This window comes from Natrix helvetica, assembly GCF_964273705.1.
Source record: "Natrix helvetica genome assembly, chromosome: 1".
Lineage (NCBI taxonomy): Eukaryota > Metazoa > Chordata > Lepidosauria > Squamata > Natricidae > Natrix > Natrix helvetica.
The window spans coordinates 221,346,129-221,371,506 of record NC_138548.1 but is presented as its reverse complement, the minus strand read 5'-3'; the positions used below and the strand labels follow the sequence as shown (position 1 = coordinate 221,371,506).

Sequence of the window (25,378 nt, the reverse complement as noted above, 5' to 3'; positions counted from 1 at the left end):
GTTTCAAATATTTTTAGACTTGTGGACTTCAACTCCCAGAATTCCACAGCCAGGCATGCTCAGTTCCAATTTAAAGCGACAGCATTTGTTTTTCCCCTTTGCTCCTTCTTTCTTTTTCTTTTTCTTCTCCTTCCCCTCCTTCCTCCCTCTCTCCCTTCCTCCCCCTCTCTCAAACACACACACACACACACACACACACACACACACACACAGAAGTTGGATTGGACTATCTCTCCTACCCCTTCCCTCTCACACTCACTCTCAAACAAACCCCCCCCCACACACAGAAAAGTTGGATTGGATATCTTTTCCAGTGGCTTGAAAGCAACTCCTCTGCCATCCCCCCCCATTCCCCTGCTTCCTTTCCCAAACACCTCCACCATTGCAAATACAGCCTGCTGTCTGGGTGGGAAATGCCTGGAACACAATAAAGCCCACCCACCACCTCCTGCTGGCAGGCTGGGGTGAGAGAAGAGGCAGAGAAGCCGGAGGGGAGCCGATCCGAGCCTTCCAAAAGAAAGAGGCTGGGGGGAAGTGTGTATACTACAGCATGGCTCTTTGCCTGGCTTCCTGCCTCCTCCTGTGGTCTCCTCAGTACTCGCTTGTGCTCTCCCTCCCCACGTGTAGTTTGATTGCAGGCGGAGCCACGTTGCCTTTTCAAACTTGTAATCAGTGAAGCTGGGCTAGATTTTTATATAGTTTTATCCAGCTGTGTGTGTGTGAGAGAGAAATGAATGGGGGCCTGGGGAGGAAGTCACTACACTTGGGGAGGGAGAGCACCAGTGAGGAGACCACAGGAGGAGGCAGGAAGCCAGGCAAAGAGCCATGCTGTAGCACACACACCGGCCCCACAACGTGGCTCTGCCTGCAATCAAACTTCTCTTGGGGAGGGAGAGCACAAGCGAGCCAGGGTCCTTCCCTCCAGCCTTTGCCCAAAGCCCTGCACAGCACCAGGAGGATGAAGTTTAGCTTTTTAGCTCAGCTTTTTCCTTTTACTTTTTTTTTCATGATGAGAGTGGTGAGGCTGTGCCTCACTTGCCTCATCTGACTGCACGTCACTGGTCAGAACTGACTGACTGACTGACTGACTGAATCCCACCTTTGCTCTTTACCAGATACAATGGCATACAGAGAAATGTCTTTTCTTAACTATTGCTTCCCAGGTACATTAGACTACAGCTCCCATCATTCCCAGCTCACTTGCTCAATTCCTAGAGGATATCAGGGCAGTGTTTATCTGCAGATGTAGCTCTTAACCTTTGGTTCAAAGTTACTATCCCATAGAGCTGACGAAGCTTCTTGAGTGAGAAGTGACACATCTTCCAAGAAAAATCAGAAAGTCCAGCTGCCTCTTGAAAAAAGCACCTTTGGGATTACTGTCCCATCCCTGCCTACTACCAGTTTAAAGAAATTAAATGATTGCACTCCCCCTTCTTCTTTCCATTTTGTTTCTCCTTCTTCTGTTGCCTGATAGGGCAAATAATTCTGATTTGGCCGGGCAAGAAATAGCTAATCATACTGATGATAACCCAGTACAGGGAAAGATGTGCCTTAAAATAAAGTTTTAAGTATTGAAGCCACATCCAGTTTGTCTCTTGAGCTACCTTTGCTATTGACTAACTACAGACAAGCAACATCAGATCATGCCTGTAAAGCAGAGCTGGTATTCAGCAGGTTCTGACCAGTTCTGGAGAATCAGTAGCAGAAATTTTGAGTAGTTTGGAGAATCGGTAAATACCACCTCTGACTGGCTCCACCCCCATCTATTCTCTGCCTCCCGAGTTCCAACTGATCGGGAGGAAATGGAGATTTTACAGTATCCTTCCCCTGCCACGCCCACCAAGGCACGCCCACCAATCCATGCCATGCCCAAAGAACCGGCAGTAAAAAAAATTGAATCCCACAATTGCTGTAAAGGCACATATAATATCAGCCTCCTCCAACACCATTGGCCAAGTGTGGTTCTTGATTACAAAATGCTGCAGACAGATTGGCTGTTAGTACAATAAATCATTTAAAATGATTTAGCAGCCCAACTATGGGTGGGTATCATTTTGATATTTCAACTTTGGAATAGCTCCTAAATCTTGAGTTACTTTTACAATATATTGATAATTAAGAATATATTTTGAATGTATACATTCTAAGAGTGACTGGGAGCTTGACGATTTCCCATATCAGCCTCTGCTTGGCATGGTGTATCAGAAGTTAGTTGTTTTCTATAGTTTTTGTTAGGTTCCCAGATTTGGGCAGCAAGAATCCAGAAGAACACTAGGTGGCTGCCAGGTTTACACTATTGCATGTCTTTGCTGCCATCTAGTGATCATCTGATTTGTTTGCAGCCTTCGTCTCGCTTTATGTCACCTCAATAGCCCAAATTTTTACTTTTTTTTCTATGCTAGCCCTTCATTTTAGCAATGCTCCAGACCTTTTTAGATTATGGATTTAATGGCTGTATGTTTTCTTCTACTGATGAAATGTATGTACTGATGGCTGTATGTTCCCTTCCATTACTTCAGGTATGTAATAATCCAGTCTTTGTGCATTTGGGGGCCCACCTACTCTTTCTGCCGTTTTGCTTAAACTTATCATGCTTCCACTGATTTTCCTTAGGCCAGTTTGTTTTGAGATCATTCTGCTTTGGAACTATCTTGATGGAGGTCCTTCTTCTGTTACAGGTCCCCTACTTACCGTAGTCAGTTAGTGTGAACAGCAAAACCAATACTGGATGCTTTGCTTAAGGCCAGGTTGCAAACATCTGGACAGCCACTAGATGGCAGCAAAGTGATACAGAATCTCTACTTCTTTGCTGCATCACTCATGCTGGCTAGGCAATTCTGGCAGTTTAAGTACCTGCATCTGAAAGTTGCCAAGATTGGGAAACAATGACCTAGTGGTTGTCTGGATTTTTCCATCCCAGATATGGTGGACTCTAATTTTGCTTAGCAACCTCAACTTACTTAAAAGACAGTGATCCCCTGGAACTTTTTTAAAAAAAGATCAAATCTTATAAAGGTAGTCCCTGACTTATAACAGTTCATTTAGTGATCGCTCACTAAACTTGTAACTTGTGCTGTTGTAACACAGCATGCCCAGTTTTTTTACACAACCTTTGCAGCATCCCCATGGTCACATGATCAAAATTCAGATGCTTAGCCATTGGTCCCCTATTTAGGACGGTTGCAGTGTCCCGGGGTCATGGGATCACCCTTTGTGACCTTCTGACAAGCAAAGTCAATGGGGAAGTCAGATTCACTAAACAACCATGTTCCTAACTTAACAAATGCAATGATTCACTTAACAACTGTGGCAAGAATAGCCATAAAATGGGGCAAAACTAACTTAGCAATGTTTCACTTAGCAACATAAAATTTTGGGCTCAATTGTGGTCGTAACTCGAGGACTACCTGTAAAGGCTTTTCTGAATTCAGCTAGATTTGTCCCTCATTCTACACTTTCTGAATTTGATTTAAAATACAGTACCCCTTTTCAAGTCAATAAAAATAGGATTTGTTGCTTTTTGAGAAACAACAACCTCCTGAGAGGGTTTTTTTTGTTGTTGTTGTTCTTTTTTAGGGACACGGTGGCTCAGTGGCTAAGATGCTGAGCTTGTCGATCAGAAAGGCTGGAGGTTCGGCGGTTCGAATCCCTAGCGCTGCATAACAGAGTGAGTTCCCGTTAGTTGTCCCAGCTTTTGCCAACCTAGCAGTTCGAAAGCATGTAAAAATGCAAGTAGAAAAATAGGAACCACCTTTGGTGGGAAGGTAACAATGTTCCATGAGCCTTCAGTGTTTAGTCATGCCGGCCACAAGACCACGGAGACATCTTCGGACAGCGCTGGCTCTTCGGCTTTGAAACATAGATGAACATTGCCCCCTAGAGTCGGGAACAACTAGCACATATGTGCGAGGGGAACCTTTACAGGTTTTTTAAAATAAAGAAAAACAAAAAAGAGGGCACATTTAATTTAACCTGCCATTCCTAGACAAGACTAGAAAGTTAGGGGGGGGGGAAGAAACCCTGAGGAAAATGATGGCATTGGTGCTGGTGTCGTACCATTTAATAACTCCTTACAAATTTTTCCTCCTTTTGGCAGCACTTCTGGTGGCCAGGCTAAATCTGATGCTCCCAAAGCATCCACAGAATCCCAGATGCTCAGGTAGGCTACAGAATTGGTTGAAAGCCGAAGTGAAGAAATAACAGCCATGAGTACCAGCCATCCTTATTTATTTGAAAAGGGGAAAGCAACCAACTTGATTGCCCAGGACCCAGGTGATCCACATGTATGGTATTCTCTACGCAGCATAGCGAAAAGAAACTGGATATTCATTGAGTCTCATTGCCATCCCATCCTCTTACGCAGCAATTGAACCGATGAAGAGAGAGAGAGAGAGAGAGAGAGAGAGAGAGAGAGAGAGAGAGAGAGAGAGAGAGAGAGAGAGAGAGAGAGAGAGAGAGAGAGAGAGAGAGAGAGAGAGAGAGAGAGAGAGAGAGAGAGAGAGAGAGAGAGAGAGAGAGAGAGAGAGAGAGAGAGAGAGAGAGAGAGAGAGGGAGAGGGGCTTTCTTGTGGGAGTGGGTTGTGTAGTATCGTTACTATATAGGACCACCATAGTCCCTTTTGGAGCTGCTCCTGCCCAAGGAGTTATAAAAAGCGGCATGCGTCCAATGCGTGTCCTACTTAGCCCCCCCCCCCCCTTCACTGTGAGCTTGGAGTAGCTTGTTGACAAGGCTATTCAGTCCGACTCGGAGGTCTGGCCAGGGCCTTTCTTTCCTTCCGTGTGATTTATTTCCCCCTCCGTCCGCAAGGCGCAATTAATACCGCCCGACCTAAAGCGTCTTTCCTCCCGCTGGAATAAATCCTCTTGACTGCGGTAGGATTTACTTCCATCCACGGAGATGATCCCGTGGACGCTCGCAGCCTTTGCGGTTTCCCAGAGAGCGGGCGAGAGAGAGAGAGAGAGAGAGAGAGAGAGAGAGGGAGGGAGGGCGGGAGGGCCGGCGTCTCCATCCGAGGGCTGTAGGGAAAGAACTCGCGGCTGTTTGTTCCCCAGGGTGCATTAAGGTACCCAGGGTGATGTGCATCCGCCTGCAACCAACCGCGTGACATCTACCCATTAGTGACCTCCTGGAGTACGAAGACGGGGTGGGTGGGTGGGAATCCCTCTTCCTAAGGATCTTTTCTGCCCCCCCCCCCGAACTCGCTCCTTAGCCGGAGGGATCTCCCCGTGTCCCCATTTCTGGGTACACGCAGGAGGGGAGGCGGGCGGTAACTGGACTAGGCAACGGGAGTAACACACGCACACACACAGCGCTTTTCGATCTCCCTCGCCTTTGCCTGCAAGGCTCCTGCACCTTTAAATAATTCATCGTCCTGCCTTCGCCTCTGCCTCCTGCATGGGGCTGGGGAGGAGACAGCAACAGCAGCAGCCTGGTGACATCAGCGCCAGGGCTCCAGCAGCCACCTGCTCCCCGACGGAGAAGGAGAGGAAGGGAGAGAGGAAGCGGCTGGGAACCCCCGTCGGATCCGCCGCCGCCGCCGCCGCCCTCCAGCCCGGCTCCCCAGATCCCCTCTGCCTCCGGAGAGCTTTCCTCCGCCAGGTAAGCGGGCGCGGGACGTGCGGGACGCGTGGCTGGGGGGGGGGAAGAGTGTGGAGGGGGGGAACCCCAGACGATCCCACCGAGTTGATCGGATCCGATCCAGGCGGAGCCTGGGAGTCCTCCTTGCTTCACCATCACTTTTTTCCCCCGCCTTATTCTCTCGTCCTTCATGCCCTGCCTGCGGCAGCTGCGCCACTCGCAATCCCCCGGGTCCCAAAGGCAGGACGATTCCGTGCGGTTTTTCTTCTTTTTCCTGGACATTGTTTTAAAGCAGTCGAGAGCCCTGGCGGGGGCGGACAAACGCGCCTCCCCACTTTCAAGAAGAGGGATTCAAACGGGGTGGCGGCGGCGGGGGGGGGGCTCCTTCTCAAGCAAGTTCTCCCCGAGTGTTTCGTTTTCCCTTTTTGCGGTCCATTCCCAAGTCCTTTAAGAAACAGTAACATTCCTATTAAATCCGAAAAGAGATCTAAAATTGGAAGGCTGGCCAGCGGCTTAGAGGAAATCCTGGCTTCTAGAGGTCCCCTGAATGAAACGAAGCACCTAGAATGACGTGTGATCTAGTGCTTAGGCTACCCGAGCGATTCTCTTCGGATCCTGAAGTGATCCATTGGGTGTTTTCCTTTTCGGAACTTCTCTTGGCCGTGAATTGTTGATTAGACTCGGGAAGCCCAGTTCCCGTGCTTAGTTAAGAACATTAAATCGAGAACGGTGTTTTAATAGAGCTCTGAAGGCATTTGGGCATCCAGAACAGGGGTGGGGTTTGTAAATTAATAGAGGAGGATATTGGTAATAACAACCCTTCGGAGCTCTGGGGAGAGACGGGTGAAAAGCTATTCTGGGAGGCTGCGCTCTGTCTCGCCCTGCCTGCTCTCTCAGCTGCCTCGCAGGTGAAATTGGGAAGTGGCATCCCTATCCCACCCTAAGAAGGTGAATGAGTTTGCAGAATAAATGCATTTGCGGTGCAGCGCCTGGATTTTCATAGTCTTCGTGAAAAACTCAGTGGAGCCGTTTCACCCTGGAAGAGGTGGGTATGCTAATGAGACCGTCTTAGCTAGCTTCTTCACCTTCATAGGAAGAAGGGGAAGAGATCCTTTTCTCATTTCAAGCACCAGCAAAAGTCCTTATTTTCTGAAGCTTGGTTTGGCTAAGCCCTGTGGGTGGGGGTGGATTACTACTCCCGCTCTAGAATCTTCTGCTGTTGACCTTGTGTTTTGGTCCCAGGTAAATCCCAACCTTCCTGAATGGGTCCATCTGGTTCTCAGCATACTTCCAAATTGATGAGCAAGCTGCTGTTCATTGACTCAACATACCACATTAAGCCATAATCTGTTGGGTTGTCTTGTCTTGAGTGAATTCACACATTGGGTCTATAAATGATTTGTCTTTTGGTGAAATGCGTTTATACAGCTAATTGCAACTTGTTAGCCAATGTAGACTAATATAGGTAACCCACAACATGTATCTTAATTACGGTTGTAGTCAAATAACATACCTGCCCATGGTTAGCCTGGCTACCAGTTTAGCTGGGCTTCAGAAAAAGACTGGACCAATTCATGAAAGTCCTGGACATCAATGGCAGCATGCCTGTCTCTTAAGAAGGCCACCTTCCTGGCCAACTAGAGAGTTTTCTTAAGCAGTTGGTTGGCCACTGTGAGAACAGACTCCTAGACTAGATGGGCCAAGTGTGTGATCCAGCAGGGCACTGCATATGTTCTTCATCAATCTTAAGAATAACTTGAGTTTCCTGGGTTCATGCGATGCAATGAATTATAAACTGATAACATGGTTTGGGTTTAGCCAGCATGCTGGACTCTGAAACATGGTTTGCTAGTTTGTGATTTCTGCAAACAGCATGGCTACATATTCAGTTCAAGGTCTACCCAAGTCAGAGCAGCAAATTCACACACTCCTTCATAATAGTTGTGTGTTTTGGTCCATAAGAGAGGAAGACCCACAAGATCCTCTCCTCCTTAGATAAATAAATGCAATACAGGCAATCCTTGACTTACAACAGTTCATGTAGTACCATTCAAAATTATGGCACTTTTAAAAAAATGACTTATGACAATTTTTCACACGACCATTGCGTCCCCATAGTCAAAACTCAAGACAACTGACTCATATTTATGACAACTGCAGTGTCCTGGGATCATGTGATCACCTTTTGCAATCTTCTGACAAGCAAAATCGATGGGGAAGCCAGGTTTACTTAACAACTGTTCCTAATTTAACAGCTGCAATGATTCACTTAACTGTGGCAAGAATGGTCCTAAATGAGGCAAAATTCTCTTAATTTAGCAACATACATTTTGGGCTCAGCTGTGGTTGGGGACTACCAATGCTTTCTTTTCCTTTCTATAATAACCTACACAAGATGGCCACATACCCTTCCCTCTCAAAACTTAGGTGTGACCCTTTGCTGTGATTTTGTGACCTTGGCCTTTGCATTGTCTGAATACAGTACATCTATATAGTGCATCAAAGGATGCAGTGGCTCAGTGGCTAAGACACTGAGCTTGTCGATCAGAAAGATCAGCAGTTCGAATCCCTAGCGCCGCATAACAGAGTGAGCTCCCGTTACTTGTCTCAGCTTCTGCCAACCTAGCAGTTCGAAAGCAGGTAAAAATGCAAGTAGAAAAATTTGGTGGGAAGATAATGGCATTCCATATGCCTTCGGTTTCTATCATGCCGGCCACATGACCATGGAGACGTCTTCAGACAGCGCTGGCTTTTCACTTTGAAATGGAGATGAGCACTGCCCCCTAGAGTTGGGAACGACTAGCACATATGTGTGAGGGAAACCTTTACCTTTACATAGTCCATGCACCATGATTTGAAAATCCAGTGTGGCCTGAGAAAGAGCAACTCTTTCTTCAGGTAATGACTTTTGATTCAGCACTCAAGAATATTAGTAACAGTGCTTCCTAAACTACTCGCTCCCTGAATTAGATGTTCCTGTGCTTGTTTGTTCTAGTCTACTCTTCTGCTGAGAAACATGATATCCAGTAGATTACAGGATCTTTATAAAGTTGTGTGCAATAAAAAAAACTATAATGAGAAAATCTAATTCTTATATAATTATCATTCATTTTAATGTAGAATTATGCAAAACCAGATAGAGAATAGAAACTGGCACTTTTCCTTATTTTGTATGATTTTAATAACTTCTTCTGGTTTTTCTAGAGATGAGGGATGACAAATTAACCACAGCACTGAAAGTCTCTCCCTAACAATTTTTGCTCTTTTAGCAAATATTGGATAGACATTTTCAATTACATTTTAGCAATCATGGCCCTAAAAAAGATCAAAGGAATTCTCAATGTTGTACTCTATTCCCAAGACTCCTGACTAAGTCATGGTTTAAGACAGGGTTTATTCAATAAACCATGTTTGGATGGGTGAATAGAAAAGCTAAAGCAAAACCAAACCAGCAATTAGAATAGTACAAAGTGCAAACATAGTTCTTATTTATTTAACTTTTTTACTGCCTGATTTCCAATAACTCTGGGCAGCTCACAAGAAGAAAATACAGCTAGTCCTCAACATATGACCACAATTGAGCCCAAAATTTATGTTGCTAAACGACACATTTGTTAAGTCAGTTTTGCCCCATTTTACAACCTTTCTTGCCACAGTTGTTAAGTGAATCACTGCAGTTAAGTTAGTAACATGGTTGCTAAGTGAATCTGGTTTACTCATCGACTTTGCTTGTCAGAAGGTCACAAAAGATTATCACTTGATCCTGTGACCCTGCAACTGTCATAAATGTGAGACAGTTGCTGACAGTCCGAATTTTGATCAACTATGGAGATGCTGCAGTGGTCGTAAGTATGAAAAATTGTCATAAATTACATTTTTCAGTGATGTGGTAACTTTGAAAGGTCACCAAATGAACTGTTGTAAGTCGAGGACTACCTGTAACTGTAAAAGATTCATATTTATGTTTTACTGATACTCTTAACAGAATTGCAGCAGAAAAAAAACAGTGCAACAATTCTCTTCTTTGAACCAAAACCTCAATTCTATTATAAAAATGGAATCCATTGGAGTTGGCAGCCAATACATTTAAATAAATAATGTAAACAAAAACAAAGTTATATCTTATGGAGTTTATTTTTGTTTGGAATTAGGTATTCTTTTCAATTACTTAGTTTTTTTAAGGCATGTAATATATCCAAATTATGAAAAAATGTGCCCCAGATTAGGCACTTATTTATGCTTAAAGAAGTAAGCATAAATATAAAAAGAAGTTTTTATACCTTATTCCTTACTAAGGAGATTTTAATCAGAGTTGGGCATGATCTGACCAGAAATGGATTGCAAACAACCAGCTACATTGGAAATTAAACTCTGAATTGAGTTTGCTAACTGTGATTGTAATATTTGCAGTTTAGCATTTTTAGGTTTTAAACAATAAGTCTGATCTGCCTTAGCAAGATGCTAAGTAGAAAGAAGTTGGAAATAGTCGAGCTGATCGTAATTTGGTTAAAAAAGAAAGAAAATATGATTTGGCAGATTAATCCATTATTTGCATTTTAAACAATGGAAAACTTGATGTATAAAATGAATTATGATTTGACTCCCACTCAGCTTGGAAAGAATTTGGGTCAAGAATCAGAACTAATAGAACCAAGCTACCCTACTTTGTGGTTAGTTAGAGCCATTATTTGACATGACATCAGAGCTGAGCCAATAAATGAGTTCACATGTTGGGCTCACTCATTAGTTTAACCATAGTTTATTAACCATCCTAACAAAACACTGTTTTAGGATACCTAAGCTACATGTAATTTCTCTAGTGACTTAGACCTGGTTGTCAGGTTTCAGGACAGCAATGCAATTCTTGGCTAGGGATTTCTATTATGCCACTGATACTACTGTATTATCAAGAACTAATATAGACTCACTAGCTATTCCCTTTCCACTGACTTATTGAAGGACAATTCCTGTAGCATTCTAGGATTACTTACCTTAGCCAGTAGTTGCAGTGACTTAGTAAAAAATAGTATGACTTGCTTCACACAATACCTAAGCCATACTAACAATCACTTGGTGAACTGTGGGAACTTAAACCTTTGTGGTTTTATTGATTCTGTAAGTCCAGTCAACTTGTTCCATCAGATAACAGTGATAAATCAAACATTTATGCCATTGCTATAATTTCTTTGGGAAGCAAGTGTTTTAGAATCTAGGGTTGCACCTGAAATAATGACATAGTTAGGTAAGGATTTCTTAGATACAAGTTTCAAATGTCACAAGGCAATGGAAGATTTAAAAAAATGTTTAAGATGACTACTTAACCCAAATTTGACAGTTCATTGCTCCAAATTCCAAAGCTTTTCTAAGCACAGTTAACAACTGTTACTTATTGCTTAAGCCTCCTTTTGTCCAAAAAGCCCTTTATGAAATCCTAAGGGCAGAGATGGGAAATGTGAGGTGGATTATGCTACCATTACATAGAGGTAGAACTGGTTGAACAGTTGTACCCAATGATTATACATTAGTGGCACTGCATCAGGCTAGAAAGTGTGGAATAGCACATCACAGTACTCCGTTCTAGCTCTGTGTTGTTCAACATATTTATATATAAGGCTTGGAAGAAAGGCTAGAAAATACAATTATCAGATCCATCTGTGGATGACACCAAAGAGTGGATAGATTAACACTTTATAGAGGACGACATCAAAATTCAGGAAGACCCTGACAAACTAGAAGCCAGGAAGATGAATTTCATCAAGGACAAGTGCAAAATCCTTCATCTGGGTAGAAAAATCACAGACATGAATTTAGGATGGAAGACACTCTGTTGAAGAGCAGCATGTGCAAAAAAGATCTGGGCATCTTGGTTAATAACAAAATGAATATGCGGCAACAGTGTAATAGAGCTAGGGGGAAAAAATGCAATCTGACTATCAATAGAAATATAGTGTCATGCTTGTAAAGTTAAAACTCTTTTCTATTCTTTGTTGATCTACACCTAAATACTGTGGCCAATTCTGAACACCATATTTCAGGAAGAAAATTACCTCTGGGCATGGAAGAAAAAACTAAGAGGGAATGGCCAGAAGCACTGAGTATGTTTAGTCTAGAGAAGAGAACAGGGAGACATGACAGCTACTCCTGAAGGGCTGCCATGTGGAAGACAAGGTAAATTTGTTCACTGTTGTTTTAGGAGACAAGACAAACACTGGATTTAAATGACAAGGAACACATAGTCACTGGGAGTTGGCGGCATATAAATGTAATGCATGTATTATGTTGATTTCATTTGAACACAAGGAAGAATTTCTTAACAGTGGAGCTCTTCAAATGGAACAGAACGCTTTGAAAGTGGTAGACATTTTTCTTTCCTTAGAAATATTTAAACAGGCCAGATGGACCTCTATAGGGATTGCTGCAGAAGTGGATTCTTGTACTAGGCAGGGGTTGCAGTCCTTGACTTATAACAATTGGTTTAGTGACCATTCAAAGGTACAACAGCACTGGGGAAAAAAGTGACTTATGACCGTTTTTTCCGCATTTGGGTCACACGATCAAAATTCAGATGCTTGGCAACTGGTTCATATTTATGCAGTGTCCCAGGGTCATGGGCTTACCTTTAGCAACCTTTTTCCAACAAGCAAAGTCAATGGGGAAGCCAGATTCACTTAAGAACAGTGGCAAAAAAAAAAAAGCAGCTCATGAGGCAAAATTCACTCAACATTCACTGTCTTTAGTAACAGAAACCTTGGGCTCAATTGTAGTCCTAAGTCAAGGACTACCTGTATACGATTCCAAAGTCTCTTCTCGGCTTTTTAAAAGTCAGCAGTCATTTGATTCCTTATCTGTTAGCATGTTATCTCACTTTGGAGGAGCTCAAGATGTCAGGCGTGGCATGGCCTCCTCCAGTTCTTTCCCCATGGCAACGACCCTGTGAGGTAGATCGGACTGAGAGAGTAACAGGCTCAACATCACCTAGGTAGTTTTTGTACCAGCTGCTTAACCATCCCAATACTCTGCAGGCGTGGGGATTCCTGCACCAAAGGAATATGGTTATCCCATCCTTTCTTGCATTTTATATATATGGGATATATATATATATCCCAGAGGCATTCACGGATTCTCTACAGATAGGCTGGAGTGCAGAGGTCGTTACAAGGACGATTCCTCCTCTTATTTCTGTAAATGTAGCTAGCAACACAGGGGAATCTGTTAATCTGTTGGAAACTCGGCACTCACAGCTGCTGTTTGGGCGGGCGGCTCAGCCTTCTTCTGGCTGTTATGTAGCCCCTACGTTTTACCTGGCTGAAAAGCAATTTGGACTGGGCTTGAATTGAACCGGGAGGACAACAATGCTGAATTCAAGCTCGCCTTCCCCCCCCCCCGCCCCCTTTGCCGGTCTCCCTAGTGAGGATAATTACCAGACCGCCTCACTCGGGGCGGGAAAGGCTTCTGTGCCAGTCAGTTCCCTGAGCGTGACTCACACGCTGGAAGAGAACAGGGTGGTTTGGGCTAAACGCCCTGAGAGGGAGGGAAGGAGGCAGGCAGGCGGGGCGGGGGAAAGAGCGCGAGCGCCCACCCGCTTCTGCCGCTACTTCGCTGGGTGGGAAAAGAAAACCTTTGGTGGCTGCAAGCTGGGCAAGGCTGCGGGGTTTGGGGAGGGTGGGGGTGGGAAGAGAGGAGGACTCGCAAAACCTAAACCATCTGCCTCTCCTCCTCGCTTTCACCAGCCCTGCACCTTTGCAGCAGCGTCGTGCAGCGCACGCAGCCTCTAATGGCCTCTGGGTTTGTTTTCTTGTTTGTGGGTGGGGTGTCGACAGATCTTGGGAGCGACAAACGAAATGGAGCGGGGGGGGGAAGGAAGGAGGAGATAAGAGAGATTGGGGAGTTTCCCAGCTGCCTCAGAGCACCAATCCCGACCCCCGTCCAGGCGTCCTCCTGGGAGCAGCCATCGACCGCCCCCCACCTCCCACCCCGGAGAAGCTGCTGCGTGCTTTTTTTTTCCTTGTGTTGTCTGGCTGCGCGCAACCCGTGGAAAGTGAACGCCCCGCAGTTTGATCTCCCCCCCCCGACTTCCCCGCCCGTGTGACTCAAGGAAGTTGCTTCTCTTCCCTCCCTTCTCGCGCCGCCCGCCGGCAGCTCGAGCCTTGTAAGGGAGGGCGAGGTGGGGAATCGCCTGGCACCCGCGCGGGCGTCCCTCGGAGAAGGGCATTTGGGTTGTGGCTGCGGAGCGGATGAAGGACGCGCCGGAGGCTACTGGCCAAGCGCCTTTCTCGGAAGAAGTTTCCCTGCCGCCGCCCCCGCCCCTCCCCACGTCCCGAAATGCAAACTTCGAAGTCCATCCCAGAATGCTTCTCTTTGGCCATCCCTTTTGACCGCTTTGTTTTTGCTCCTGACGCAGCGAGTTCATTTCAGTTTGCAGCCTTCGAAGCAGTTTCCCCCGGTCTCCTTAAATGAGCTTCCTCACGTGAAGAAGGATAAATTGTAGAAGAAGCGGGGTCCCCCCCCCCCCCGCTTCGGAAACAGAATGCCTTCAAACACACCGAGCCGGATGAGCAAATGTATTCCATTTCTGAGTCCTTGGCTTTAAAAAGAAATGGCTTGCTTAATGAATACTTCATGTTCAAAGCACTCCATGTATGTACTTTAAGTGATCCTTGTTCTGCAGGGAGTTCAAGTATGACCGTCCTCGTTTTGCTAAGAAGACTGAGGCATAGAAAATCAGGGCTTACCTCAGCTGGGGCCCAAACTGAACCACCGATTTCCCGGCTCATAAGTCTTGGAGGCACTTCTGCCTGAGGTTCTGCAAGGTCACAGTAGAGGTCCTTGCAGAAGCTACTCGGTTCCTACAGAGATCCAGGTCACTATTTCCAATAGATCTAGCTTGAGATTCATTTCTCTCACCTTGGGATCTCTGAGTGAAGAAAGGCCGTCTCTCTGAAGTATGTTAAAAAAGAAACAATACATCAGCACCTTTGCCCATTCTGCATCCAGAAGAAACTTGCCATATCTTGTCCAGTCACTGTGATGTCCCACAGCCTTGTTTTATTCAGCCTTTGTTTGTTGATGCTTCTTTGACAGGACAGAGACTATTGCTGGTGAGTGGATTTATAGGATACTCCTGTCTAGAGGCAGACTCATCCATTGGCAGGGGTTCCTGTTCGTGCAGATCTTTGGGATTCCAAAGATCTTTGTTTTCCAACTTAATTCTCTCTCTCTCTCTCTTTCTCTCTTCCCAGCTCTCTCTCTCACACACACCACTCCTATTTAACACAATAGGTCCTTTCATAGAATTACACTGCGTATTCATGCTGTTACTCAGTCCCTATGGTTGTCACAGTGCAGCTACCCTGAATGTTTATGCAGCAGATGTGTGGGCATCTGCAAAGGAAAATCTATATACAAAAACCTCTATATGTTTGGAATGTACAGAGAACTTAACAGTTGTGTAAGGCACAGGGACATTATGATAAATGCTGATTTCTGATGTTTAATAAATTTGCAAATGGTTCTGTTACTCCCAACTGCTCAAGTGTTGGGTTTTGAACAAGTTTTAGCCAACAGCAATCTCATGCCATGATCCACTACACACATCTTGACCCCGGCTTTTGTTTTCGTCTTTTCTGCTATGTAAAGGCAGAATCCGGAAACCCATACATTTTCTATACAAGGACCATGTCGCTGCAGTATTTTATCTGACTAAAAATAATTTGCAGTGAACTTGATAGCGTTATGGGATAGAGTTGTGCACAAAAGCTAAGTTTAGAGTTCTTAGATGCAAATCTATGAGGCCAGAGTGATAAATGAAGGAAGCAGAGTAAAAGGATAAAATCACCATGAGGGAGATATTCCCTATGTATTATTTAACTTCAAATTTGTCATAGTTGAATCTTGGTTTTCACTTAAAAAAGCACAGATGATGTATTTGTCATCATCTTACGCTATAATGTAGGCGAGAGCAAGAATGTATGTATACACTCACTCAGGTTATACCATTTTTTCTGTTCAGATGATTACAGCAATTAACAAGTTTTCAAAAATACAAAAGATTAATATTAAAAGGTTAAGTAGTACTATAACACAAAATCAATTAAGAGATTGATTAAAAACCTACTTCAAAGATTTTCAAATTGCAGAATGAGTCCAGACAAAACTCCTTAAATGTACATTTTGCATCCTTCAAGTAATTTTAAAGAAAACTTCCCATGTATGTTATAGACAAGCCTCTGACAGGCAGAAGCATCTTCAAAAGGCCTCTCTTATAGATCCTTGTGAGTGGACAGATTTGAAAAGGGAATGGTAATCCTTCAGATAGTTGCCTTAATCATTTTCAGTGGTTAAAAGTTCGATATTTGAAATTTATCATCCAGCAAACAGAGTAGATATTTCTATACTGGCATCATATGATCCTGGTACCTTTTATCCTTTAGCAGTCTTGCTTCACTCTGCAACTTCAAGATACTTTTCAAGGATAGATCATGGGTGAAATTCAGCAGGTTCTGGAGAACCAGTAGCGGAAATTTTGAGGAGTTCAGAGAACCGGCAAATACACCTCTGGCTGGCCCCAGAGTGGGGTGGGAATGGAGATTTTGCAGTATCCTTCCCCTGGAATGGAGGGAATGGGGATTTTGCAGTATCCTTCCCCTGGAATGGAGGGAATGGGGATTTTGCAGTATCCTTCCCCTGCCACACCCACCAAGCCAGACCACTCCCACCAAGCCACACCCACAGAACCAGTAGTAAAAAAATTTGAATTTCACCACCGGGATAGATCCATACATAATGCATATTGCAATAATTAAGGCAGGATACTAGCAAAGTGTGGACCGAAACTGACAGGATTTGACATGCCCAAAGGTACCTAGGAGCTTATTTATCTGAGTAAGAATTTGAATTCAGATCCAACTTTTACCAAAACACACATATTAACTCCGTTTACATTAAGTTTGTATGAGAGTTTATAACACACTATAAGTGTACTACACAAGGGGGCGCTGAGGGATAGTAGTTTGTCAGTTGTGAAGCAATTATTCCCTTACTTGATTGTATTATTTCTGGACAGTTCCTAGGCAGATTTCCTGAACTTGGAAGAAAAAAAACAAAACAAAAACCTGAGATAGAATTCAATTCCTGTAAAGACCAAGTATTTTTCCAAGGAGAAGCAGTGGCAGATGAGAACTACTACTTTCTAAACACGAGGTGGTTGTCTTTATATTTCCTTGTCAGACAGCCTCACAGGTCCAAGATACAGATGAAACTCGAAAAATTAGAATATCGTGCAAAAGTTCATTTATTTCAGTAATGCAACTTAAAAGGTGAAACTAATATATGAGATAAGACTCATTACATGCAAAGCAAGATAGTTCAAGCCATGATTTGTCATAATTGTGATGATTATGGCTTACAGCTCATGTAAACCCCAAATCCACCATCTCAGAAAATTAGAATATTACATGCAATCAATAAAACAAAGATTGTACATAGAACAATATCGGACCTCTGAAAAGTATAAGCATGCATATGTACTCAGTACTTGGTTTGGGCCCCTTTTGCAGCAATTACTGCCTCAATGCGGCGTGGCATGGAAGCTACCAGCCTGCGGCACTGCTGAGGTGTTTTGGAAGACCAGGATGCTTCAATAGCAGCTTTCAGCTCTCCTGCATTGTTCGATCTCATGTCTCTCATCTTTCTCTTGGCAGTGTCCCATAGATTCTCTATGGGGTTCAGGTCAGGCGAGTTTGCTGGCCAATCAAGCACAGTAATCCCACAGTCATTGAACCTGGTTTTGGTGCTTTTGGCAGTGTGGGCAGCTGGAAAATGAAGTCAGCATCCCCATAAAGCTCATCTGCTGAAGGAAGCATGAAGTGCTCCAAAATCTCCTGGTAGATGGCTGCGTTGACGCTGGTCCTAATGAAGCACAGTGGTCCAAAGTCCTGTTGCTCAGTGGTCCAAAGTCCTCTTTTCTGATGAGAGCAACTTTTGCATCTCATTTGGAAACCAAGGACCCAGAGTATGGAGGAAGAATGGAGAGGCCAATCAAGCACAGTAATCTCACAGTCATTGAACCCGTTTTTGGTGCATTTGGCAAATGTTGCTCTCATCAGAAAAGAGGACTTTGGCCAAAGGAGCAACAGGACTTTGGACCACTGTGCTTCATTAAGACCAAGGTCAACGCAGTCGTCTACCAGGAGATTTTGGAACACTTCATGCTTCCTTCTGCAGACGAGCTTTATGGAGATGCTGACTTCATTTTCCAGCTGCCCACACTGCCAAAAGCACCAAAACCTGATTCAATGACTGTTGGATTACTGTGCTTGATTGGTCAGCAAACTCGCCTGACCTGAACCCCATAGAGAATCTATGGGACATTGCCAAGAGAAAGATGAGAGACATGAGACCAAACAATGCAGAAGAGCTGAAGGCCGCTATTGAAGCATCCTAGTCTTCCATAACACCTCAGCAGTGCCACAATCTGATAGCTTCTATGCCACGCCGCATTGAGGCAGTAATTGCTGCAAAAGGGGCCCAAACCAAGTACTGAGTACATATGCATGCTTATACTTTTCAGAGGTCCGATATTGTTCTATGTACAATCCTTGTTTTATTGATTGCATGTAATATTCTAATTTTCTGAGATGGTGGATTTAGGGTTTTCATGAGCTGTACGCCATAATCATCACGATTATGACAAATCAAGGCTTGAACTATCTTGCTTTGCATGTAATGAGTGTTATCTCATATATTAATTTCACCTTTTAAGTTGCATTACTGAAATAAATGAACTTTTGCACGATATTCTAATTTTTCGAGTTTCACCTGTATTCCCCACCCTATGCTTCAATGCACAGAAAGGTTCCTGCAACACACTGTAACCTACTTTTGCTTCCAGCAAACAGGGCAGGGAAAACCTCCCTTCCACTCATTGGGTTTTGAGAGCTTGCAGCTCTTGGTTAATGGGTTTGTCTGATGCACTCCTGCAGAGAGTCTGGCTCAGAAAATGCTGGACTAACTGGAAAATAGCTGCAAGCAGGTTTGGCTGCAGGTTGAAAGATGAGCCACCATGCTTTCATCATAGATAACAATATCTGTCCCGATGGAGCAGAAGTGGTCAGATTCTGGTTTAGGCTAGCATTCCTAAACTGATTATTGTTGTCCTTGTTTTCCGGTCTGCAAAGTCATTGAAACTCTGTGTAATTAGATATTTTGTACTGGCCTGGTCCATGTCTTTCGTAAGCGGACAATACTGTAGTATTTTTGAGTAGCCTAATTCCTGTACTGTAAATGAAACTTCATTTGTAATTGTCCATTAAGCCACTAGGAAGCATAAGAATTTAGGGAATATATGTGTTAAAATGATTTTGATGGAATTGATCAAGTATTATTATTTCAAACCTAAAAACTGATAAGATACACAGCATTGTCTCAAAATCTATACACCTTACATTTGCATGCAGGCTTCTTTTCCCATAGCAATGAATTCCTTCAATCTCCCCTTACATAGGAGAGGCCTAAGGAGGCCTTGTGGGAAAATGATGGGGCTTCAAACAACATTTTTGTACTGTATTTTGAGCAAAGCATGTAAGGAATTAATAATTTGATTGCAACAGGATGTTAGCTGCTCCTTTCCTATTATCCAGAGGTATATCCCACCACTTCACAAGTATTCTCACCGCACTTTTAGCATGCAAGCTTCAAGCCATTTATTTTGCAAAAACATAAGTGTTGTCAATAACTTTATTAAAGTTTTTACCAGTGCTTTATGATCCTGACAGCTTTGATAGTTACAATATTATTTTAGCAATTATACTCTTCCATGTTTTGTGGAATTGAAAATGTATGTGTAATGGGCATTATAAAGATACTAAAGTCAATAAAAGTAGTGGTTTTATTATTCAAGGAGGCCAGCCTGCCTGCCTTCTTCGTATAAAATATTTGAATACAGACCTGATATAAACTATAATGATATGAAGGGTATCTAAGCTTTTTATGGCAGAGATGGTTTCCATGATAATGTAGAGTGGGCAGTTTCTTGAGAGGGAAAGGATGCTTTTGGCCATAAAGGATTGAAAACAGGCTTTAAGGTTTTTTTTAAAAAGCACATTGTTTTAAAGGGAGATAGCAGAGCCAATACAAAACATGCTGTGAGAGGGAGCATTTAATGCTGCTTGGCCCTGATGTATTCTCCTCTGCTGACTTACTTGAGAGTAATGCTTCATGTCCCTTTATTTCCCCTACTGCAGAGTATAGCTAAGTCGTTATCAGTGGTTAATTAATAAGAGCCTTTCAGCATACGAGGTGGGAGGCTGAGCTGAGGGATGATAAGAATAATGAGTTGTTTTGCTGCGTCTGGCTGACTCAACCAGCTGGATTCAGCACAGAATGGAGGGAACTGGGAAATGGGGAAGATGTGTTCTGCTTCATTTCCTCCCAATCCATTTGGATCTAGGTCCCACTCCCTCTATAGATTGTAGCCTTTCCCCATTACAGTCTCCGGGTGGGGTGCACAAGAATGCGTGCTTCTTCCGTCCTTCCCTTGGCTAGCGGGATTTTTGCATTTGTGTTTTCCCCGTGTCCTCCAGCTGCCCTCTGATTCCTTCCCCCGCCCTCTGGTTCAGGTTTTTTTTCCCTGCAGCCACAAGAGATGTATTTTGTGGGCATTGTTGGTGTCAGCTTCTGTATCTCAGAAAAGGAGGGGTGGGTGATTTCTTGCAGTTCCAGTCTCCTCACACAACAAGCAGCTAGGAAAGCTGAACTTAGCAGTGGACATCTGCACCGAGGAGCTGCTGCTCTTGCGGTCCGATTACACTACATGCCTCTTGTTGTGTAGGCTTGTCAAAAAGAGCAGAGGTGGGATTTGCCAGTTTGCACCACTTTGGGAGAACCGGTTGTTAGGTTTCTGAGCAGTTTGGTGAACTGGTTGTTGGAAGAAATCATTAGGGCAGAGAACCAGTTGTTAAATTGTTTGAATCCCACCACTGAAAAGGAGTTTGGTATAGTCCTGCCCTAAGCAATTGTGTGCCCTGCCCCCTCCCCCAGGTTTGTGAATGGTTTTAATGCTATGGATGAGTATGCCATAAAGTAAACTAGACATTCATAAAACAGGGATTAGAGGTCTTATATTTTTAGAACATTGTGCTCTGTAAGGAAAATTTAATTCCCTCATTTGTTTTTTTTTTTTTTTAAATAGGGGAATTTGTGGATGAGGAAATCCAGATAGCTGTAGCTGAAAGAATAAGGGTCTGCAAGAGATGTGCTCTTGACCCCTCCTCCAATTAGTGGGAGAAAAATGCAAATGGTTGTCAGTTACATTTTTTTCCATTTTATCATTACAAAAGTATTGCTAGTATTAATAGGGAGAAGTTCTAGGTTCTAGGCTGCATCAACAGAGGGATAGAATCAAGATCACGTGAAGTGTTAATACCACTTTATAATGCCTTGGTAAGGCCACACTTGGAATACTGCATTCAGTTCTGGTCGCCACGATGTAAAAAAGATGTGGAGACTCTAGAAAGAGTGCAGAGAAGAGCAACAAAGATGATTAGGGGACTGGAGACTAAAACATACAAAGAACGATTGCAGGAACTGGGTATGTTTAAGAGAAAGAAGGACTAGGGGAGACATGATGGCATTGTTCCAATATCTCAGGGGTTGCCACAAAGAAGAGGGAGTCAAACTGTTCTCCAAGGCACTTGAGGGTAGAACAAGAAGCAATGGGTGGAAACTAATCAAGGAGAGAAGCAACTTAGAAATGAGGAGAAATTTCCTGACAGTTAGAACAATTAATCAGTGGAACAGAAGTTGCCTCCAGAAGTTGTGAAAGCCCCAACACTGGAAGTCTTTAAGAAGAAGTTGGATAGCTATTTGTCTGAAATGATATAGGGTTTCCTGCCTAGGCAGGGGGTTGGACTAGAAGACCAACCAAGGTCCCTTCCAACTCTACTATTGTATTGTATTGTATTGTATTGTATTGTATTGTATTGTATTAAGTGCAACAGGAAAAAATACTGTTAGATTGTACAAGTGAAGTATAACAGTTTCATAAGCCCTTCTCAGAATGGCTCCATCCCATAATTCCCCTTCATACCAGTTAGGGATGATCAAGTTAGTTCAACTCATCTGAAAAGTATCAGGTTTGGGAATACTGTCTTGCATTAATAAAATAACCTAGGCAGAGGGACCATAATTATACGTAAGGTCTGATTGATCTTTCATAGGAATTGTCATTATAAATCCCTGATAAAAGCCGTGCCAGAAAATTGCTGCCAGTCAAAGTAAACAAGTTGATGCTGACTTTGTATAACAGAGTTGCATTTAGTCATAAAAACGCAACAGAGCTCAATCTTTACTGCAGCAATAGGTAACCTGAGGTTCACTTTGTTTTGGACTTTAGCTCCCTTTTGCCCAAATCAATGTGACCAATTGTAAAACGTTGTGGGAGGTGTTGTACAGTATTAAATATCTGAAGGACACAAGATTCCTTACTACTACTTTATTGGAACCAACAAAATTGTCACATTACTCTATGTGACACTTCAACTCATTCAAAAATAACTATTGCTGTTTTTGAATTGGCTGCTCACGCACCAACACCTATACCTTCCATACATCCGGACAATTATTTTTAGCAATTTCCCTCTTAATAATGCTATGAGGGAGAGCCAATTCTGTGTAGTGGTTAAAGACATGGAAACTAAAAACCAGGACACACTAAATTCTAGCCGTGCCTTAGCTTAGCCATGAAGCTGGCTGGTAACTTTGCCCTAGCCACTCTTTCTCAGTGCTATAAAAAAAAAAGACAATGACAAACCACTCTTAAAAAGTGTTGTCAAGAAGACTGCATGTACTTGTTCAAGTGGTTGCCTGAGTAAAGATTGACTCAAAGGTGCGCAAATACACAAACACACACACACATATCTGAAAAGATTCCTCATTCACTATATAGTTACATGAAATATGCTGCTGCATGAACCAGTGAGGGCTGGTCACTTTCAAAGGAAAATCAGAATGATTTAAAAAAAAAACAGATTGAAATGGGTAGTTTTGAGGATGGGGAATCTTACAATGTGTGGGTTGTTTAAAAAAATAGCTACTGTGGCTAGAATAGGAGATACTGGGTTCAATCCAGACATACTCCTATGTCTTCTCAGTAGATTTACAAAAACTCAAACCAGATTTTGGAATATAATTAGGACAGATTCCACTGCCATTTCAATAACAGAACTGGCCATCTACCGGTTTACAGCAAACTGCTCGTTTTTGTCTCTTTGCCCAGCAGATCAACCTTGGGTGTTCGCAGGTCCCCCCCTGATTTGCATTGTTAGTATACAAACAAAGCCTTGTAACATTGGGAGCAGAGTTTCACAGATTCCCAACCTAGTTAAAAAGACAGATGTATACAATTTTGTTTCTTTTATGGCACGTAGAGAGAGCTCTGTTACTTCAGCCAAGAATATTCCTAAACTAAAGAAGATGCACAAGAATAAATAGTGCTTATGATGAGTGGGCAGTTGTCTAATACATTTACTACCCATTATATTCTTTACAGATCAGGAACGGTCACATCAGAGATTGGCTGTTCAGTTTAAATCCTCATGTTAACATCTCTCTCTCTCAGGATGCTTGTTTCCCAGAACCACCAATTTACACATCTTTACATACATCTATACTTCTCCTCCTGTTCTTTGTTACTACAGTTCAATTCTCTGACAATAAATAAACAATAAATGCCACATTAAATGGTACCGGCATATACTCCACACTGATCACCAAAACAGACCACTGTACATGGTAGTCAAAGGCCCATGGCCACACAATCTTAACTTCCAAGAACTACTCTTCATTTCCATTAAGAATTTATTTCATTGGCATCATGTTCTTATTTTAATAGTCACAGATCAGACTAGGATCCAGCCCTCCTGCCCCCTTTGCATGGCTATCCCCCCCCCCCATTTAAGGGTTTTTTCTTAATTGGCATTATAGCAGTCAGTAGCCCATTGTCTGATAGTCACCATTCTACTAAGCACCCTTGGTCACCAGAAAGCCTTTTTAGCTTGTCTGTATGAATTAAGTGTTTTGTGATACTCTTTCCTGTTCCTTATTGTGTCAGCCTACATCAATCTACTCTTTGACAATCATACTCCTGTAAAATCAAAGAATTGGTGTCTTGTCATATAGAGAGGGATGCAGTGGCTCAGTGGCTAAGACGCTGAGCTTGTCGATCAGAAGGTTGGCAGTTCAGCGATTCAAATCTCTAGTGCTGCCTAATGGAGTGACCTCCTGTTACTTGTCCCAGCTTCTGCCAACCTAGCAGTTCGAAAGCACGTAAAGAAATGCAAGTAGAAAAAATAGGAACCAACTATGGTAACAGCGTTCCGTGTGCCTTTGGCGTTTAGTCATGCTGGCAACATGACCATGGAGAATGCCTTAGGACAGTGCTGGCTCTTTGGCTTAAAAACGGAGATGAGCACCGCCCCCTAGAGCCTCAAACGAGGAGCACAACAATTGCTTTTAAGCACATGCATTTCCATACTTCCCACAAGATGTTTCACATTGAAGATAGCTTGAGGCCCCTTGCACAACAAATGTATTACAGGTAGTCCTCAATGTATGACCACAATTGAGCCCAAAATTTCTGTTGCTAAGCGATGCCGCAATGGTTGTAAGTGTGAAAAACAAGTAACTTTTTCCAGTGCCGTTGTAACTTTGAACCGTCACTAAATGAACTGTTGTAAGTGGAGGACTACCTGCACTCTATTTCTTATCCTTTGATAACCTGACAGGGGTTGGAGGAGCCAGCCTGGGTTGCAAAAGGCCACAACTGGGCAAGGAAGTGCTGGTTTAGTTTCTCAGCCACTCTTATGTGGCTCACCGAGTTCCTTTCTCTTCATCCTGATCTGTTGTGAAACAGAAATGAAGCAACGGGGGAACCCTACCCGGGTTGCCTTTTACTTAATCAGAAAACAACACACCCTTCCCAAATCTGCAACGTGGGCTGAAGCTGCCCGAGGCTAACCATCTTCCCGTGTCTCTCATGGCCGTCCAGAGTTGGAGACCAGCAAGGGTCCTTCTTCCCCAAGCTCAGCCCTGGCGGGAGAAAGGCGACAACCGTACGCGTGGCCTGCAGAGCATAGCCTGAACCCAGCAAGATTCCCTAGCTAGCCTTTTTTTGCACTGACCTCCCAAATCCCTCTGTCGTCTCTTTTGCAGAAGAAAGTAGATCTTGGGTACTATTTTTTTTGTTTGTTTTTGGCAGAGCTTCTTCCACCTCGGAGGGTTGGGTCCTTTTTAAAAAATATATATTTTATTTTTTGCACGGGGAGGGCAATCTCGGACCGGCTCGCTCTCCCTTTGAGGCCGCGCGCCTCCTCTGGCGGCGGAGGTGGCGCTCGCGCCTTCCGACTCCCATCTTCAGCGCGGTCTGGGTGGGCGGGCTCGCTCTAGGACCCAGCAGCGGTGGCGGCTTGCCGTCGACCGTGGTCCCGGCGCTCTCTCTCTCTCTCTCTCTCTCTCTCTCTCGGTCCTTCGCAAAGCTGGCTCGGCTTCCTGGCCAGGGACGACGACGACGACGACGACCAGGAGGGAGGGTTAACCACGACAACGGCCGCTGGGCCTGGCTCCGGCCTGCCTTTGCTCACGGCTCTCGCCTCGGCTGGCGGCCCCTTCCGCTCGCCGGCCCCGGCCGGGTCTTCTCCTCCACCCGCCCACCCCCCCGCAGGGCCCGACCCCGCTCCTCCGGCGGGCCATGTGAGGGGAGCCGGCTGACACCTCCCACAGGTGAGGAGGGAGCGGGGGAGGGGGGAGA

At 43.9% G+C, this 25,378-nt stretch overlaps 1 protein-coding gene across 4 annotated transcripts in view; it reads left to right on the top strand.

Moving 5' to 3' along the window:
* The first annotated feature begins 5,277 nt into the window (after nt 1-5,277).
* BAZ2A (bromodomain adjacent to zinc finger domain 2A) overlaps nt 5,278-25,378 on the top strand; it is a 74,941-nt gene continuing 54,840 nt past the window's right edge. Inside the window, exon 1 of one of the 4 annotated variants that reach the window (XM_081936139.1) lies at nt 5,278-5,598. Coding sequence is in view for 2 of the 4 variants with exons in the window: in XM_081936136.1 (XP_081792262.1) it covers nt 6,547-6,622 (76 nt within the window). In the remaining 2 variants the exon portion in view is untranslated. Of the gene's footprint in view, nt 5,599-6,227; nt 6,623-24,265; nt 25,351-25,378 lie in introns of those variants that run through there. The other 3 variants (XM_081936136.1, XM_081936137.1, XM_081936138.1) reach the window with 3 other exon arrangements.